General features: G+C 45.3%; 2 protein-coding genes and 2 pseudogenes across 3 annotated transcripts; 2 read left to right on the top strand and 2 right to left on the bottom strand.

The window, feature by feature from the left end:
• Nucleotides 1-1343: 1343 nt before the first annotated feature.
• Nucleotides 1344-7067, bottom strand: LOC108563125 (nucleolar and coiled-body phosphoprotein 1-like). 2 transcript variants are annotated; one of them, XM_017921716.1, is made up of 7 exons: nucleotides 6349-7067; nucleotides 4741-5375; nucleotides 3743-4675; nucleotides 3521-3684; nucleotides 3271-3444; nucleotides 2767-3186; nucleotides 1344-2679 (listed from the first exon to the last, which is right to left on the bottom strand). In XM_017921716.1, exons 2-7 carry the CDS (start codon nucleotides 5355-5357, stop codon nucleotides 2552-2554), a joined length of 2436 nt encoding a protein of 811 aa, XP_017777205.1. In that variant the 5' UTR covers nucleotides 5358-5375; nucleotides 6349-7067; the 3' UTR covers nucleotides 1344-2551. The 2 variants fall into 2 exon arrangements, with proteins under 2 accessions (XP_017777205.1, XP_017777206.1); XM_017921717.1 differs by lacking the exon at nucleotides 6349-7067 and adding an exon at nucleotides 5781-5883.
• A 96-nt stretch (nucleotides 7068-7163) lies between these two features.
• Nucleotides 7164-11647, top strand: LOC108563124 (GRAM domain-containing protein 1B-like; the record flags this gene model as incomplete). The annotated part of the gene is made up of 9 exons (XM_017921715.1): nucleotides 7164-7786; nucleotides 7881-7939; nucleotides 8002-8152; nucleotides 8207-8450; nucleotides 9486-9841; nucleotides 9902-10018; nucleotides 10118-10389; nucleotides 10553-10687; nucleotides 11392-11647. Coding segments are annotated over exons 1-9 (1602 nt in total), but the record flags the coding sequence as incomplete, so codon positions are not given.
• Nucleotides 8458-9267, top strand: LOC108563127 (annotated as a pseudogene).
• A 24-nt stretch (nucleotides 11648-11671) lies between the features above and the next one.
• LOC108563128 lies at nucleotides 11672-13578 on the bottom strand (annotated as a pseudogene).
• Nucleotides 13579-13585: the final 7 nt, after the last annotated feature.

The raw sequence follows: 13585 nt of genomic DNA, 5'->3' as shown, positions 1-13585 counted from the left end.
AAGCTGAATGTCTCACCTTTCCAACGAGCCTACTTACATCTTCGTGTTATCATCGAGTCTTCTGCTACGAGCTGTAGAAATTGAAAAACAGAAAAGCTGAAAATTACGCAATTACCAATCGCCCGCATCGTTATTCCATGATAAATATTTTTTTTCATTGTTTTGTTATTTTCATAAGAAATGCAGTGAAAAAAAAAGGAAATTGAAAGTATCTTAAAAATAGGATTTTATTCTCTCAGAACAAAACAAAAAGAAGTAATATTTACTCGTGCGTGGCAAAGTGATATATATATATATAAGAATGTACATATATACTTATTTAATACATATTTTTTTTTGTTTACTTAAACTAATAAATATATATTTATGATTCTTTCGTTTTTGTAAGATTTTTCAATGGATTTTCTTTTAAATTTTATTATTATTATCATTAATATTACTATAGAAAAGAAAAAGGTAAAAACCATTTACATATTAATATTATAAACACAGAGAGAGAGAAGGGTTTGTTCTCATCATCACCTTCCTCACTCTAACGCCCTCGTTTTGCCCTCACACATCACATCACATCGTCATTATTACATACAACTTGGTAGATAGTTGATGACGTTGCCTGGACTACAATGTAAACAGAAGACACGTTACCAAGAGAACAGCGATAAGTAAAATAAAAGAAATGCTTATAGTCAAGGCAACTGGTCAATAAGGTGGTGGTGGTGTGTGTGTGCGTGCGCGGTAATGGTGTTGGTTGGTTGGTTGATGGGGAAATTAAAGGAAAACTAATTTGTAACCTTGGTCGCAAGAAATGTATTCTTAATAATAATATTATTAATAATAATTATAATTAATATATATATAGACTCTTTTTTTTTCCATTCTGTACCGGATTTTCACACACACACACACACACATCCTCAGCAGCACCATCACTCTCACCCAAACAAAGAAAAAATGCACTCAAATGTCTTCAGATTCACATGTCTGTACATACATGTGTTCTCTCTCTCTCTCTCTCTTTGTATGTATGTATGTATATATACATATATTGCAGTAGGCGTATCTTTCCTTGAAAAACAAAATATAATACAAAACATAAGCCTAATGAAATATATAGTAACTCTAGAAACTATTAAGAACAAAACAAAAAACAAAAAAAAAGGAAAACTAATTCTTATAAGAAAATTAATAATTAAATGAATGTGCATTTGTAATACATACATATATATATATATAATTTGAATGAGCTATTGGAATTGACCTTTCGCACAATTGACAGACCACTCACCTCAAACAACAACAACAACTTGAACTGCACACGCACACTTACAAATTGCAAACTTCTCTCTTACACAAAACAAAAAAACCTTTATTAAACACTCTCACACTTGATTCACAAATTTCAAAATGAACAAGTCATAACTTAAGAAGGATCAGCTTCGTTAGATGTAATGTGCGAAGAGTTTGAGAGGTTCTTTTTCAAATTATACATATTACATACATACATATATATGTGTGTGTGTGTGTGTGTGAGAAGGGTGCATATTGTGCGTTAGAATATGAATGGCACTCTTGATGTTGATATGGTTGGAAGAGAGAGAGAGAGAGATGAGACCTTTGCTGTGAGCAGAGAAGAGGGCTGGAGTGTGAGCGAGTGTGGTGAGCGGACGAGGCACGGCCTGCTACGTCAATATACATATATATATATACTTAAAATAAAAAAAATGTAATTAGAAAAGAAATAAAAAACAAATAATAATCCAATTCAAAATATTTTAAAACTTGAATATTTTGAAATATCTATCTAACTAAACCGTCTTCTCCCCCTCGTCCTCCTCTACATCATACTCTTCGCGTTTGTATGTATGTATATATATAATATATTGAATAAACTTTGTTTCATTTTTGTTTTGTACGCGTTTCATCTCTTTTTTTTGAGTGTGTGATTCATTTGATTCAAAGAAATTAAAGGGGAAAACATTAATAACAAATCGCGAGCCCCGTCCCGTCCGCGCCGACATTCATTTCTTTCTTCCATCATTTGTTGTTTCGCTCCCTTCTCTCTCTCTCACTCTTCCAACCAACCAACCAACCATCATTTAAATCAACGTCGTCTCTTTATCTGAATCTATAATATTGAAACTTGTTGTATTTACATAATTCGCAGGAGACGCAAACGAATTTTTTTTTCTTTTACTTTTGTGGTCGAAATAAAGGAGGGCAGGTGGGTGGGTGGTGGTGGTAGTTTGAGATAAACAAACGGGAGAGACGAAAGAAAGAAATGCAAGGTGTGAAAATATGTAAAATTTGGAGAAACCAACCACGCGCGAAAAGAAATTATGCCGTAAATTCACCGCAAATATATATATATATACATATATAGTCAATATATATTACATGCGTCGTCCGTTCATCGGTCTTCGTGCGTAGTCGTCGTCGTCTTTGGCGAAGCAACGGACGGACATACGGGACACTTCCGGTTGTCGTCATCGTCATCTCGACATCAATCGTGTGGGAGGCGGCGGCGACGACGACGTCAAAGGGGGGGACGTTTCTATTTTCTTGTTCGTTTGGTCCTGCGCGTGGGCGGAGTCACCACCTTCGTGGGGGGTTGTTTGGCCTTTGACGTAGACGCGACCGCCGCTGGCTGCTGCTGCTGTTGTTTCACAGACTTTGTCACGACTGGAAATTAATATATTGCGCATTAATAATACTAATACTAATAATAATAACAGCGTATTTCGAAATCGAATCAAAACGAAATCTTACCGGCGGTAGTTTTAGGTGTGGTCGCGGGTTTCGGTGAAGGAAGGACGGCCGTCCTCTTGACAACCTTCGCCAAAACCTTGGCCTTCTTGTGATCCACGACGGGACTTGTCTTGGTCGAGGAGGTCGAAGAGTCCTGACCGCTCCTCCTTTTGGCGCGCTCCGCTCGTCCGGCGCTCGAAGGCGTCGTCACCTTCTTCTCGGACGTTGTTCGCTTGGTGGGTGGAGTTCGCAAATTTGTTCTACTCTTCGAAGCAGACGACGAGCTCGTCCTCGTCGAAAACTTGCGCAGTTTGCTGCCATCTGGCGAAGATTTCGATGAGGACGACCTGGTGGGCGTCGCATCCAGCTTCGTGTTCGATTTGCGTTTCGTGCCGCGCCTCTTCTTCAGTTGCTCCTCATCTTTGTACAGAGACACATCCACTGCAAGCAAGCAAACAAACGATGACGACGATCAGATGATAATTCTACTGGTCTATAAGTGGACAAGTGGGCGTATCTACTTACGGCCATCGGGATTGTCCTCTGTGAGGGAATCGTCGAGACTTGTGGCTTCGCCCTTTTCAACGGCGATCGCCCTCTTCAAGATGTTGTCGGTGCGGTCCTTCTCCTTAGGCGGCAGCCGAAATTTGCTCTTATCCACTCTTTCCAAGTTCAAATTGGTCAATATACAGTCAAAATCTGAAGAAGAAGAAAAAAAAACAATACCGTTAATATTCATATTACTCTTATACTGCTACTATTACTACTACTATACCTGTCGTATCGTAAAAGTCAGGTATGTAGATCTCGCCAGATTTCTCGCCCTTCTCCTGCGACAACCAGCGGATCCGGATTTTCGGCGAACTTTTATAAACGTTTTGCACAGCCTGACAAATGTAGAAGCTTCCCTCAAGGTTCCTCACAGCCAAGAATTCATATCTGCAAAAATAAAAACGAAAACAATCAGATGATAATGATGTTAAAAGTGAATGCTTACTTGTAGAAGATGATTAGCTTCTCGTCTATGTTCTTCGATTTGGGTGTCGAGTTGTTGGTCATTTTGGAAATGATCTCGAGCTCGGGCAACGGACTCTGGTATGGCTGCGTCCTGGTACGAATCCGTTTCGCCTTGCCGCCCGGCGATTTGTTGCTTGCAGACGAAGTCGATGTTGACGTCTTCGAGCTCTTCGGAGACTCTTCCTGCTGCTGCTGCTGCTTAGCCAATTTGGTCTTTCGAGCTGGCGTCCTCGGCGTCGTAGCCAATTTCATCGGAGACGGCGTCGGTTTTGTTGGGGACGACGTGGCGATGGTCGGTTCCTTCTGCGGTTTTGTGGGCACAACCTCGGGCACGTCGGCCGTTGTGCTCTGCGCCTCCTGCGCTACCGCCGGCTTCTTCTCCGTTATCGATGGCTGCTGCTGTTGCTGCTCATCATCAACTTGTTTTTGCTGTGCTGGTGGAGGTGTTGCATCTTCTGATTTTGAGGCAGATAGCGGTGTGCTTGTACCAGAGAGTTTCGTTGAGGCAGGCGGTGTGTTTGAGCCGGAAGACGTTGCGGTGCTGGTGGGCGAGTTGCTCGCTGAACTATCCGTCTTTGCAACGTCGACGACGACCATCGTCGCTTCCGCAGCCACCACTGCCGCCGGCTGCTGCTCTTGCTGTTGAGGTATTGGTGCAGATGCTGTTGCCACTGCTGCGACAGCTATTGCTGTTGGCGGCGGCGGCGGTTGTTGTTGTTGTTGTGGTGGTGGTGGTGATGGTGATTCGCTTTTCGTCAAATCGACGGACGAAACTGGAGGCACTATGGTGGGACCTGGCGTTTGGGACACAGTGTTTGTACTTGAAGCTGTCGCCGCTTGGGCAACGTTTGTCGAAGAATCGTTAGACGTCGTGCTCGTAGGTGCACAGGGAGAATTTGTTGCAATAGCAATGCTGCAAACGTAAATAAATACGAAATGAACAAAAATGTATATATATGTATAATTAATTTAGCATACCTTTGCATGGGAGTGGCAGAAACGTTCTGCGGGACTTCAGCTGGCTCAATGGTTTGTTTTATTGCTTCCTGTTTGGCACCTTCCACTGGAGGCTGCTTCTCTGGGGACACTTTCACCTTGCCATCATCCTTCTTGTTATCCTGATTGGCGCCCACCAACATGTAGCTGGGTTTGGGCTTAAAGTCTGCGCTGCCATTGGTTTGATGGGATTTACCATCCTCTGGGGTTTGAGTGGCAGGCAGACTCTGAGAGGCTGGGATGTTGGCAGAGTGCTGCATCTGATATGATTGGTTGTACACCTGACTCTTGGGTGGACTGTAGGAGACTGCAGTCATGTGGGACTGATTGGCCACCGGGTGGCTGGATGCCTGAGGCGCCTGCTGGTATGAGCTGGGTATGTTCAGGGAGTAATGGTTCTGATGGGGATTCGGATTGTGGGAGGAAAGGTTGTGCGCCTGACTGGGGTTCATGTTGACCAGATTCTGTGGAATCTGCTGGCTGTAAGGCCCAGGGCCTGTCTGCGGATGCATCTGTTTGCTGACTGCTGTCTGCGCGGGAATTACCTGACCCGATGCTGCTGTCGTCGTCGTGGTCAGTGGCTTCAATGCGGAGCTCATCTCACCACCGCATTAAAACTGAAACAACAATAAATAAAACATATATATAATTAAAAATGCAGCAGCAAAAATAAAAAAAGAAAGCACATTACAACTACAGGCGGCCGTGATTGTTATTACGTAACTATGCATGCATCGACACATACACTTTGTTTACAGTTACGGGAGGGAAAAAAGGCGGCAAACCGATCTGCCTTTCTTGTTTTCGCAGCGGCGGCGGTGACCGGCCAAACAAAAAAAAAAAAAAAAGAGCGAGGGTCGCGAGGGGTTCGAGAACAAAAGAGATGATCACCACCACATTTTTGCCTCCATTTTTTTCATTTGTTTCTTCTTGTTGGAACGTAAGCATTAATTTGCGCTTGAAATGAGATGATCCGAGAGATCTCTGAATTCTCGCAGATGATGATCGTTTTTGTTGTTTACCTGCCGCCAGCTCTCACGTCCAATTGGCGCGCGCGAGTTATCCGATGATGCGATGCGAGATGATGCCACGGATAACAGAAATCGCGTGCTGCACTTCCGGAAAATCAAACATTCTCACGTGTATCTTTTTACACCGTTCAACAATATTGCACGTACAAACGAAAATACAAGCAAGCTAAAATCATTGTTGCAGGGTGGAGGGGGGTCGGTCGTTTGAGTGCAGTGAGAAAGGATGGCAACAAACAAACAAGTCACATTGGAAAGAAGAAAAAAGGGGGGAAAAAGGAAACGCGAAAATGCTGCCTCCTCTGCCTCTGCCGTCACTCCGCATTTATGTGCACGCATACACGTTCAGTTTAATTGCATATGTGTATTTGGTTGGTGAGAGCCGATGCGTATGTGTTTGTGTGTATTTATAGAATCCGGAAATTTCCGGAGAACGTGCGAGTGCGACAGAGACGGACTGATGCGTACGTATTTGCGAGCGAGCGAGTGAGAGAGAGAGCGTAAAGGATACATGTCTTATCATATTCGACGACGACGACGGATGATGCACTTTGTATTTTACCTTTCGGCATCCTTTTGGTGGTTGCGTGCTTCTGATGCAACTGCTGCTGCTGCTACTACTGTACACTGCGAGAGTCTTCGAGGACGTCGTCCACGGCTTCGAATGATGATGCTGCTGCTGCTGCGGCGGCGGCGGTGCTGTTGAGAGATCAAAAGGGGCGGCAGAAATACAACGATAATCCGCTCCGAAGTAACAACCATAAACTGCACTTATCATATCACACCGAACACCGCGAGTCACTCGGAAACAAAACGCAAAACTCGCGTTTCTCTATGCTTTTTTTTGTTGCTTTTCTTCGCCGCTTGCTTCTGTTTGGTGCTGTTCTTCAATTCGGCCGCTTATACTTATGGCGTCTCTCTCCTCTCTTCCTCCGACACACACACACTCTCGTCCACTCGTCGTCGTCCGCACTGTTGCCACACGCTCTCGCATCGGCAAACCTCCGACGTACCCTCGCGCCGCGATTGTTTTCAACCAAAAAGCACGCACTTCGACGTCGCCGTTCCTCGCGCCACATTTCTCCCCGTTGGCACCATTGACCATAACAAAACCAACCAACCGGACGCGCCAAATTCAAAATCTATCTCTATCTCTCTCTTAAACAATTATTTAAACGAAGAACTGTGATAGAATCGCACAGATATTTATTAATCGGTGCGTAACTTGAACGCAATAACTTTCACCAAACTGACGTTTTGCAATTTTCGCATAACAATTCTCGCCAAAAAATATGCCTTCTTCAATTCGATTAATCTGAGATAATATCGTTACGATTTCAAAAATTGCAAATTGGTGCCAATGTTCAAATTGACGTTGACAGCGACGTCCAATCAATAAAATGTTGAAAAAAAAAACATTTTGAAATGTCAATGACGACGACGCCGACGCCGCTGAATGAAACAAACGTCAAATTCTGATGTTTCTTTTTGTATTTTCGTATAGGAAAAAGTGGTTCGCATGGAAGAATGTATGGATAATCGCGTGGATTCGATAAGGTAAACGATGTTTCTTTTTTTTTTAAATGAGCCCCCTTTTGAAAAAATATTTCGTGCGATAAGCGGGCAGACAGTAGTCGTTCGTCAGTAGTTGGAGGGGAAAATTATTGTTGAAAGCAGTAGCAACAGCAGCAGTAAAACAATTGTTCAAGGTTTTTTAGTTTACGTTCGACGGTGAAGAGAAGCAGTCGTCGTCCCCCTGTCAAATAGGAAACAAGAAGCACTTTGACAGCCGTCATCGTTTAGACGACAATATTTGTTCGTGTTTGTCATTAGCAGTCAGTTGTTGTTGTGACAGCCAGTGACAGCAGCGGCAGACAGCTAGACGATTGGCGAGGAAGAGCGAGGAGAGATGGTGATGTTTTCCGGGATTCGCATAGAGCAGAAGTAGCGAGTGAGGCGAGGAAGGCCGCAAGGACTCTGCGAACGAGATGCACCAACATGTGAGTACAAAAAAAAATAAATAAATTAAATAAAACATAAAAAAAGATGCAAGTTCAACTTAACGTTTTCCCAACAAACAAACGCAATATCCAGGAGCTAAGTGTTATGAAGATGACACTGTCCTCGCATAACATGTCCAGTGATAACAATAGGTGAGTCCGATTGGATTGACTGAGCAAGTGTGTATTAATATAATCTAATGTCATATATGCAGATCTGTCAGCCCCACTTCGAGTCCCCGCAGCAGCCCCAGGCCCTCACCGAAGCCACAAACCAAAAGAGATCATTCTCCCAGGAGCGAGATACATCTGAGCACCAGTTTCAAGGAGCCACCGCTCTTCAACAAGAATGATCTGTCACCTATAGTACGTTTGTTGTGTTGTTCAAACGAAATCCAACTAATTGTGTTTGGATTGCAGAATCCTTTTGCCGACTTCAGCCTTTCATCTGGCAGGAGCAGCGTGAACGAGTTCCAGACGCCCGACTTCAACAGGAGCGAAAGCACCGGCGGCAGCTCGACCAAGGACAACAACAACAAGAAGGAGGGCAAATCGAAGAAGAAGACGGCCTGGTTCAGTGTGCTCTATCCAACGTACAAGTCGAGATCCGAGGATTTCAAGCAGACGTTCAAGGATGCACCGGACGACGAGAGGCTCGTCGTAGGTACGTAGTATACGTACGTACGGTTCAAAAGTCACCACAATTTGACCGGAAAAATATGTTCTCTTTTCCCCCCCTTAATCGTTGCTTCTTTATCGCTCCACGCTCCAACGACTATACGTGTCGAGCAGTTAAAGTCTCCTTTTTTCGACTGAAATTAAATGAAACGAAGCGCGCTATCTAATGTTACGTGTTCGTACATAATTTTAGATAATTACGCATCAATTTGAAATTCTACTCTGTTTGCTTAGCAACGTGTATATTCGCTTTTTAAATTATTAAGATTTGACGGGTGTCCGTCCGTCCGTCTGTCTGGTGAGTGAAGAAGTAAGGAAGAAAGTGAGATTGATTGCGAGATGTGCAGCAGATCCAGATCGGTGGCGCAAAAGACGCGACCGATTCTGTCGTTGAGTCGTGAGGAGGCTCGACGTCGGGTGGTGAGCTTGTACAAGGCCTGGTACAGGCAGCTTCCGTACGTGGTGCACAAGTACGACATCGCCAAGTCGCTGGACGACTGCAAGCTGAAGTTGCGCGAGCAATTCGACAAGCATCGCGACGTCACCGACGTCCGCATCATCGATATGCTTGTAATCAAAGGGCAGATGGAACTGAAAGAGACGGTCAACTTTTGGAAGCAGAAGGGCACCATCATGCTGTACTTTAAGGACACGCAAGAACCGAGACCCACTGATTTCCTCTCAAAGTTCTTTGCATAATTGAAAACACATTGCAACGCGCACGAACGAATGAATATACACGACTGTTTACTCGTCATTTACTCGTTCGGAATCATCATAACCCTCTCGTCTCGTCTCGTCTCGTCTCGTTGCGATAAGAGCGCGCTGATAATGTTTTATCTAATCGATTATTCCAATGCACGAAAATAAATTTTGAAACTGGTAAAATTCGTTACTTGTTTGTGGTTTGTTTGGTGCACAAGTAATCTGCACAAGATTCGACGCTAACGAACGGACGGACGGACGGACATAATCTTCATTGCAAAAGGTAAAAAAATCATGTTTTATTTCTTCTTTGCAGATTATTCGTGCGCCTTGCAAAAGGAGATCTTGGTGCAGGGACGGCTGTACGTTTCACAAAACTATTTGCGGTTCTACGCAAACATCTTCGGCTGGGAGACGAGCGTCTCGGTGAAATGGAAGGACGTGACTGCCATCACCAAGGAGAAGACTGCACTCGTCATTCCAAATGCCGTTCTGATAGCGACCAGAAACGACAAGTTCTTCTTCACGAGTTTCGTCGCGCGCGACAAAACCTACTTGATGCTCTTTCGCGTCTGGCAGAACGCCCTCATGGACAGACCGATGAATCAGCAGGAGATGTGGCAGCTCGTAAGAGAATCAAGTCCAACAATCCTCATCCACGAATCATCTTCAGTTGGACAGATTTTTGCTCATCATCATCATCGTTTTCTTTTTCTCTCTCTCTATTTCCAGGTTCACGATTCGTACGGAGCAGAGTTGGGTTTGACCAGCGACGATGAGGATTACATCGCGCCCGGCACCGAAGACGAAAAGTTCTCCGGCAGAATGTCAATAGAGTCTTACTCTGAGGTGAGAATCATCGACACAACAACTGACAACAACACAATTGCGATTAGATGTGCTAATTGATGTGTGTGTGTGTGTTTGTGGCGTGCGTCGTGTATTTAGGAGTGTGCGAGCAACGCGGACGGTACCGGTGGCAACGACCAGCAGATGATCCTCGAGGACAGCAAGCTGGACGACGACAACCAATCGCAATCCGCCTCAGATTCGAGAACCAATCAGCAGGATTTGATGATCATGAACGGAAACGGGAACGGTACAGGAGGAGGAGGAATTATCGAGATCTTCCAGCAGGAGCTGGACGTGGCCGGCCATAGCAGTCAGCAGATGCCGACGGATTTCTCGGACACCACCGAATCGGATCACGATAAAGACAAGTGAGTGTTTGTTGCCTCGGCAACAACAACAACAACAACAAAGATAATGATGTAGTTGATGATGATGAAGGAAGTCATCGTTAATAATATGATGATGGTATTATCTCTCTTTCATTCTTTCTGTTCTGTTCTGTTTTTTTTTTCTTTTCTCTGGCTATTTCAGGACCGTTAAATCATTATCACCTGCTAGATGTAGCCATGATCCTCCGATACTCGATCCCCCCGATACCCCGAATTCCCATGAACCCATGAACCATCCCCGCGATCCGAGTCGCTCATCCAGTGACGAGAAGCTATAGTAAGTCTTGCGATGCAGATCAGATCAGATCACCACCAAAACTAACAACAACAGCAACTTCTTTTTCTTCCTTCCTTCCTTCCTTTCACGTTCTATTGCGCAATGTTGCGTAACTACATGCTGCATACATAAAGTGAGAGCGAGAGAAATCGCCGCTGCGGCCAATTATTGTTATTGTTCGTTAATTAATACACACAAGCGTACAAATTTAGGTGACTTTGTTGGCACCTATTCGCGTTGACTACTCGTATTATTTTATTATTTACACAATCGATTGAAAAACGGCAACTCACTCCTCCTCATCTTATCTAAAAAAAAAAAAAGAAAATAGCAAACAAACAAACTTACCTGATTTAGACCTTTCCAATTAATTAATATTTTCGGTTTTACTTGCGTATTTTCTATTTAAGCAGAGCAGTTTCCAATTAGATTTATCTTTCTATTGACATGCTCTCAATATTAATTTGACTTGATTTGATTGATTTAACCGTGTGTATTTGCAGCATGCCGTCGTTTCCTGTTTTGTTTTGCGTGCGAACCGATTGATACTTGTTTATCCCGTTTAATTATGAACTAATAATTATGAAAAGAGTCCGCAATCAATTAACACTCTCACTCTCTCTTTCTCACACATACACACACATATGATATTATTGTTATTTGAACGTTTGTGTTTAATTGTTGATATGTGTGTGTTTCGATAGTCCCGTGTGTTCGGCCCTGCACAAGGGAAAGCAGCTGATGAACGAGGTGATCTCTCTGCACGTCGACAAGCTGTTCACGCTTCTCTTCACCAGCTCCAAGTTCTTCCTCGACTTTCACGAAGGCCGCAAGACGACCGATCTCAAGCAGACTTTGTGGTCGATAGATGCAGAGAACATCAAGAGTCGCGTCATCAATTTGACCGTCGCCCTCAATCAACCGGTCGGACCGAAAACTGCACAGGTCACCGAAAAGCAGGTAAAAACAACAAACAACAAACAATTTAATTCATATCAATTTATTTATCAACTGTCAATCGTGGTCGGAATATTTACATGCTGATTTTGGAATTGACTTTGATCTCACGCACGGAGACGACCTGCTCTTTGCTATTGTTTGTCGATTTGCCGGTGGGAATGGAGTAGACGAACATTTTGTCGATTATCGCCGGTTTCGGGAAAGAGCTTTGCGCGTCGATCTTGTGCTGAGCGAGAGAGCCGTTCTTGTATGTGAAACGTGCGTAAAAGTAGGTGTCGCTGTTTCTGTACTCGTAGCCGACGAAATCGTCAAAGTAGAGGTTTCCAGATGCCTCACCGTGCTCGTCCGTAAAGACGTACAATGTAATTGGGTCGTCGATCATGTGCGCGGTGGAATTGCGCGATTTGTCCTTTCTGAAGAGGATGCTGCCGGCGCGGTGCAGCACCACCGGCGGATCGCTCGAGTTCACCTGGACGGGATGCGTGTGTCCTCCGCGGAACAGCAATTGGCGCTCCGGTTCGTACCAATCGCCCTCCGGCACGTAAGCCTCGAGAACTTTCTGGTTCTTCTCCAGGATGGGGATGACGAGGATGTCGCGACCCACCATGAACTCGGTGTCGATGTCCAGAGTTTTAGCGTCGTCGGAATAGTGGTAGGTGAGTGGTCGAATCACCGGATCACCGAGCTTTTCGTGCTCGTACCAAATGGTGTACCATGTCGGTAGGGTGGCGTATCTCTGTTTGATCGCTTTGCGGAATATCGCCTGAGTTTTGGCCGAGTACAGGTAAGGTTCACGACGTGTGCTCTTTATGTCCGAGTGCGCCCTGAAGAACGGAAGCCAAGCACCGAGCTGGTACCAGCGGATGAGCAGTTCCTCGTCAGGGTTCTCGACGAAACCGCCGACGTCTGCGCCGCAGAAGCTGATGCCCGCCAACGCTTCCGTCAGACACATGGGGATGCTGATGCGAAGGTGCTCCCAGCTAGCCACGTTATCACCCGTCCATATGGCGCTGTACCTTTGACTACCGGCGAAATGCGACCTTGTGAGGATGAACGGTCGTCTCTTATAATCGGATCTCTCGAGCAAACCTCTGAACGTGCCCTCCGTCTGCTTGAAACCGTACAAATTGTGGACGTCCCTGTGTTTCGCGTTGCCATAATGCAGCACATCGTTCGAGGGCATCGTGTTCTCGTCCGAATTGAATACGGACGGCTCATTCATGTCGTTCCAAATGTACACGTTGGATGCGGCGTGCGGAAACTTCGCATAGGAATACAACGAGGAATACCAATCGAGAGCGTGAGGATTCGTAAAGTCGATGTAACTGCTGAGGCCGGGCCAGCAATCGCCCTCGAACACACTACCGTTGACGTTCCTCACGAAGTATCCGTTCTCGAGAGCTTCGTCGTACACCCTGTAGCCTTTCTCCACCTTGATGTGCGGATCGATGATGACGACCAGCTGCCTTCCCTGATCATCCAATTTCGCGATCATCTTGTCCGGCTGCGGAAAGGCCGTGTAATTCCACGTAAAGTATTTCCTCGCATCGGTGTAATCGATGTCCAGCCAGAGGACGTCGACCGGGAAATCCGCATCGTCGAGTCGCTTCACCACCGACTCCAAATCGGTCTGCGTGAAGTAGCTGTATCTGCTCTGGTGGTAAGCCAAGCTGAAGATTTGCGGCAGAGGAGCGGTGCCAGTGAGGATGCCGTACTGTCGGACGGCCGCCTGCAGTGTGGGTCCGGGGAACACGAACAGATCGACGATGCCGCTCTCGCTCATGAACAGAGCGTTCACATCGCCGCCGTCGTAGTTGACGTCGACGAAAGTCTGCGCCGAATTCAACCAGAAGGCGCCACCGGTGTGAGCGGTGCCGTGGCCGTAGATGACGGGCACCGAACCGTAAAGAGAGTCGGGCGTCTCCAGTTCGTAGCAGC

Source organism: Nicrophorus vespilloides, unplaced genomic scaffold, assembly GCF_001412225.1.
Source record: "Nicrophorus vespilloides isolate i.1.1-1 unplaced genomic scaffold, Nicve_v1.0, whole genome shotgun sequence".
NCBI lineage: Eukaryota > Metazoa > Arthropoda > Insecta > Coleoptera > Silphidae > Nicrophorus > Nicrophorus vespilloides.
The sequence above is the reverse complement of the archived record's forward strand: the minus strand, read 5'-3'. Positions and strand labels throughout refer to the sequence as shown.

Excerpts from the sequence above, each read along its gene's own strand:
- LOC108563125 (XM_017921716.1), bottom strand. The coding sequence starts at position 5,357 with ATGAGCTCCGCATTGAAGCCACTGACCACGACGACGACAGCAGCATCG. Across the intron at positions 3,445-3,520 it reads TGACTTTTACGATACGACAG|ATTTTGACTGTATATTGACC; the intron begins GTATAGTAGTAG and ends CTTCTTCTTCAG. Across the intron at positions 3,187-3,270 it reads AGAGGACAATCCCGATGGCC|TGGATGTGTCTCTGTACAAA; the intron begins GTAAGTAGATAC and ends GCTTGCTTGCAG.